This window comes from Propithecus coquereli, unplaced genomic scaffold (genome assembly GCF_000956105.1).
Source record: "Propithecus coquereli isolate 6110/MARCELLA unplaced genomic scaffold, Pcoq_1.0 Scaffold491, whole genome shotgun sequence".
Lineage (NCBI taxonomy): Eukaryota > Metazoa > Chordata > Mammalia > Primates > Indriidae > Propithecus > Propithecus coquereli.
Window position 1 is genome coordinate 1,885,301 of NW_012150741.1, and position 5,522 is coordinate 1,890,822.

The 5,522-nt window shown below is 41.7% G+C and overlaps 1 protein-coding gene across 1 annotated transcript in view; it reads left to right on the forward strand.

The window, feature by feature from the left end:
• The first annotated feature begins 508 nt into the window (after positions 1-508).
• SNRPE (small nuclear ribonucleoprotein polypeptide E) overlaps positions 509-5,522 on the forward strand; it is a 108,107-nt gene continuing 103,093 nt past the window's right edge. Inside the window, exons 1-4 of the mRNA XM_012655904.1 lie at positions 509-642; positions 1,132-1,158; positions 2,180-2,242; positions 3,033-3,111. Of these exons, the coding sequence (XP_012511358.1) occupies positions 589-642; positions 1,132-1,158; positions 2,180-2,242; positions 3,033-3,111 (223 nt within the window). The 5' untranslated portion in view covers positions 509-588. The remainder of the gene's footprint in view (positions 643-1,131; positions 1,159-2,179; positions 2,243-3,032; positions 3,112-5,522) is intronic.

Genomic DNA, 5,522 nt, shown 5'->3' on the forward strand with positions numbered 1-5,522 from the left:
CTCGGTTGCCACCCTAACAATGATTCTTCACAAGGTTGATGAGAGTTGAATCGGTAACTGGAGCAAACCACAGCGTCTGGCTTTGGAATTCAGACTGCTGGTGGGTGAGTGCCAGACGTGGAAGGCCTGGCGTTTGGGATTCTTGCTGTCCTGCCCTTTCCACCACAATGCTGCTATCAAGCCCAAATTCCAGAAAAACAGGCCTCAGGGAAAGCACTAAATTAAGTCATTTTACAGACAGAGATACGCAGAGATGATTTTGGCTCTTAAAGCCAACTCAGAAAATGAAGACACATCGGCATGCCTCCCTCAGCGGCCGCCATACCGAAACCCCTCGGCGCCTCCTTCCGCCTCCCGCCAGGTGTCGCTGTAGGATACACCCAGCTTCCAAAGTGCCGTAGCCTCATTTGGCCTCCCCCGGATGCTATGAAGCACAGAGAAAAGCGACTTCATGGCTAGAGAGGTCTTTTCCTGGAGCCGCCCACGTCTCCATGTAACCACCATGCACTTCCGCTTCCGGTTTTTTTATTCCGGAAGTTGCTTTTGGAAGTAACGTGCGGGTCAGTGTGGTCTTTGTGAGATTCCGTCATGGCGTACCGTGGCCAGGGCCAGAAAGTGCAGAAGGTGATGGTGCAGCCCATCGTATCCTACGCGGGATGTCAGGACCAGGAGGTTCGGGCCAGAATGTCGGGTGCGAAGGCGCAGGCTGGGAGCCGACCCGAGGGAGCGCAGTGCGGACCCACATCCCATGAGCCCCCGGGGCGACGAGACAGGGAGAAAGAGCGGGTAGTGGAAAAACGGTGAGGGGCGGGAGGTGGGCTTGGGCAGACCCCTGCGGTGGGGAATGCAGGAATGGAGGGGACGAGCGGAAGTAAGACAACATTAAGTAGGTACCCAGTAAAAGCGGAGTTAACGGTCTTGGGCATGAGGAAGATGTCGGTACACGGAAACTCCAGGAGAATAAGGAGCTCCTAGGGGACCCCTAATAAATGCCCATTTGGGCGCTTTTCGTTGCGTAGGCACCCGATCTCCCGTTCAGAAAATAAAAGTGGTATGTGGGTAGATTCCCAGAGTTTCAGGGAGCTGAGTCTATGCTACTTTTAAACTTTTTCCTTAACCGCTGTGGTGCAGAACCTCATCTTCAGATATTTACAAAATGTAAGTAAATTAATTGCTTCGCAACTACTTTTTAAGCAAAAAATGAATTTATTTGGTTATTTGTGTCAACTTCCCTGATCGCTGTGTTCTAGAGTTAAAAAAATAGATGAAACTAGAGATTGGAGGGATAATTAAGGGGAAAGATGGAGGAAAAGCTCAAATGGTGAATAATCATGCCAACTCCAAGCATACAAAGAATTGTGCTATCATTACTTTGCAAAATCAGAATTATTAATTTCAGAAAGTATATCTTTGCAGACATGACATGGTGTTTGGGCATTGGTATTTTGTTAGTAGTGATTGTGGCCAGAACATTGGAACCTTTTCTCCTTTATACCGTCTAAGATGAAACATTGGAAGAAAAACCCAATCAACTTAAACCATGTGAAAAGGTGGTATATTTATTACCTGTGGGAAAACGTGAATTTTAAAAAGACACTAAAAAAGGAAGAAGGGAGGGGTAGATTGAGAGCTTGGTGGCAGCTGCTTTTCTGTGGGGAGGTTTTTAGCAACTTAAATTTTAGAGTGGGACAAACAACATAATTGAAAAACAGATTAATTTCAAGCCATTGTAATTTTTAACTACCAGAATTGATTGCCAGGTATGTGACATGGAAAAACTGAGAACCTAGAGAAGGTTCTGTTTTGGAGCTGGATTTTGCTATAGGAGATAAGAAAGAAGTCGTTGATCATTAGAAATTAGTGGTTTGTGCTATAGTGTCATCGGTTTTCACTCTAAATGTATTGAGACTAGAAGTAAGAAATACCATTAAGTCCCAAGATCACAGGAAAATTATTAGCTTGGACAGTCCCAATATAGCATTTATTAAATAAAAATGTTTCTTGGCAAGTAACCATTCTTGGTTAACAATTCTTAGACATGGAATTGTCTTAAAACTCTTGACTTATGTTCATTAAAAGTTTTTTTTTTTTTATGAGCTGTATTTCTCTATTGTTTGACGAAAGTGATTCGATTTTGTTTACTTTTTAAAAAAATTCTCTATTTTTGTGACCATTTCAGAGATCCCGGATTCAGGTGTGGCTCTATGAGCAAGTGAATATGCGGATAGAGGGCTGTATCATTGTGAGTATCCAGGCTATTTTTATCTCAGAGCATCTCATTCTAGAAAAAGATTTCACAGAAAATGGTCAGCCAGAGCAATGTACAAAAAATCAAAGATCCAACCCAAGGAATGTTTTTCGGGGCCCACTAATTTAGCCTTTTCGTTGTTCTAGTTGATATGGAATAGGTAATTCAAAAAAAGAGAGGGAAAATTAACTTTTAAATGTCATTTGAGCCAGGTGTACTAGTACCCGCCTGTAGTCCCAGCTACTCCAGAGGCTGAGGCAGAAGGATCACTTGAGCAAGACTTCCAGGATAGCAGGATACCCTCAGTAATATTTTAAAGAAAGATAAAGTATGGCTAGAGGTATTATGTTAAGACACTTTAGTATTTCATTTACACACCAGAAATTCCATCAGTAATCTCCCCTTTCCCATTTACCAGTTGGAAGACAAGTAGGTAATGGTTATGGTGTTTGTGGGGAACATGGGGAGTGCAGTGGTAGAAGGTAATTCACGTATGTACACACATATTCTATATTGGGCAGGTTATAAAAGAAAGGGAGAATGGCTTGTTGGCATATCTAATGAAATCCCAAATCCAAAAGGTTGAAGAAGTAATTTGGACTACATTCTAGTTTCCTTTGTTATGTAAAAAGAGGCCTCAGGTGGGACACAGTGTTTTAGCTAAAAGATCTGGAGAGGTGAATTTCTGAAGTTGTCATTTCTGTGTCTAGATAGGCGTACTCATTTAGAATGGTTTGGACGTGATTTTACTTGAAGATGACAGTCAATTGGCTTATTTTTCTAGGGTTTTGATGAGTATATGAACCTTGTATTAGATGATGCAGAAGAGATTCATTCTAAAACAAAGTCAAGAAAACAACTGGGTAAGAATACAGATGGTTTCACAGAAATGTTTATTCACTTGTAGAATTGAATGACTTGCAACTCACTTGGTGTTTAAATTTAGTTTGCATTGAGAAGTTATTAGTTGAAGTCACCCTTTGCCACCTACTCTTCACCCCACTCCATTTCTGCTACTGTCTCCATCCAGAGAGCTCTCACCAAGGTCACCAGTGGTGACCACCAAAGGCCAATGGTGTTAAATCTAATGGCCAGTATTAGTTCTCGTTTTATTTAATTCTCAACAGCATTTGGCACTATTGGCCACTCCTTCCTTAAAACACTTTGTTTCCTTGTCTGAGTTGGGGGGGAGAACGTGATTTTTGTCTTCCCTCCCTCAATAATAATCAACACAGAAGACTTCTGTACCAGATGTGTGGCAGTGTTTTCCCTATACACTAAGCAGGCAATCAGTTCTGCAGCTGACACCAGCTGGGTGTCCTCTGATTCTACCTGGAGATAGCATCAGATCCCACAGGTTGAGGGCTCATTCCCCTGAGACTTCTGAATACCATTCAGAAGCTCCAGGTGGTTTTACCTATGCATCTCACTGGCTATAAATTGGGGTTCCCTCAGCTCCTTTCCTGGGTTTGACTAATTTGCTAGGGCAGCTGACAGAACTCAGAGAAACACATTTACTGGTTTATTATAAAGGATGTTACAAAGGGTACAAATGAAGGGATTCACAGAGTAAGGCATGTGGGAAAGGGTGCAGAGCTTCCATGCCCTCTCAGGCTGGCCAACCTCCAGGAATTGTCCTTTTGGGTTTTTATGGAGGGTTCATTACATGGGGATGACTAATTAAACCATTGGCCATTGGTGATTGACTTAACCTTCAGCCTCTTCTGCTCCTCCAAGGTTGCGGGGTAGAGCTGAAAGTCACAACCCTCTAATCGTGTCCTGGTCCTTCCAGTGACCAGGTGGCCAGCCCCCATCCTGAAGCTACCTATGGGCTGCTGGCCATCAGTCAACTCATTAGCATACAAACAGATCACTTTGGAGAGTTTGAGGATTTTAGGAGTTGTGTGCCAGGTTATATTTTACAGTATCACAACTCTGTGATACTACACTTGGGTTTTCATTTTTCATTTGTGATTATTTCTTTTCAGACTTTTGTATATTGATTCTTTGAGACTCAGCCACTAAATGTTTGAGTTGCTTAAGACTTGGTTCTAGACTGTCCTCTCACTAAATATTGTCTAACTAGATACTCAAGACCACAGCTTCAATTACCATCTGTATATTGACTCCCAAATTTACATCTGTAGCCCAGATCCCTCCTCTGAGCCTATTCAACATTTCTATGTGAATGTTTCAGAGGCTCCTCAAAGTTAGCATATCAGAAACCAAACTGAATTCCCACTCACATTGTTTAGAGCTATTTTAGTGTTCCCTGCCTTACTGAGTGGCACCAATTTCTTTTTAATTTACTAACTGATTTCTCTGCAACTACCTCATCCCCCTCTAGTTTGCTCTCCAGGCTCTGTCTTCTTTTAAAAATACCAGTCTGACCATGTTATCCCTTTTCTTGAAATTCATCGGGAACTTCCTGTTGCTCTTAGGATAAAAAAAATCTTTCATGTATTCTGCAAGGTCCTTCATGATCTGGTCTTAACTTCCCTCGCTTCATCTTGTGTTACTCTGCCTCATTTTCAGAGCGTTAGCCACAATTCCCGTCTTTTCAGTTCCTTGAATCTGCCCATTTGACCCACCATATAACTTTGTTTATGTTATTCCCTGTGCCTTTAGAACTCAGATCAAATGTCACTTCCTCTAAGAAGCCCAAAGTTTAATTGGGTTTTGCTGAGGGTGGGGTGGGGGAAGGCAGGATATGATGTGCTCTCTGAGTTTGTAGTTAAACATTTATCCGAGGGATGATTTTAGCAATGTCTCTCCCGTAAAACCAGATGCTCCATAAATGCATGAGTCACGTTTTGTTTGGTCCCTATTCGTTCAGTGTATTTTTTCCGGACCCTGAAGATTCTCTTGAACCTATACTAGATATGTGGAAAGTATATTTTGAGAAGTGATGTGATGTTTTGTTATATGCTTCTTCCTGCTTAGGCTATTTTACTGAAAGCCTGAGTTTTTTAAGTTTAAAGATGTCTTGCCAGGAAGGGCAAACTTAGTCTTGTTGAGGTCATCTTACTTATAAATTATTTGCCAAGTGTTGAGTTCCCATGGTAGTATTGATCTTGTAGAATAAATTAATTTTATCTGTAGAAGCCTGGGAAAGTAAACCAGTTTTAATCACTACTGGAGTTGATTTACATTTCTTCAACTGTTCTAGCAACGAACACCAGTGTTCCTAAAGATGTTTATAGATATTTCTCAGAAAAAAAGTGTTCTCTTAAATAAGCTTGGGAAACGTTAAGTAAAACAAACTCAGCATTGA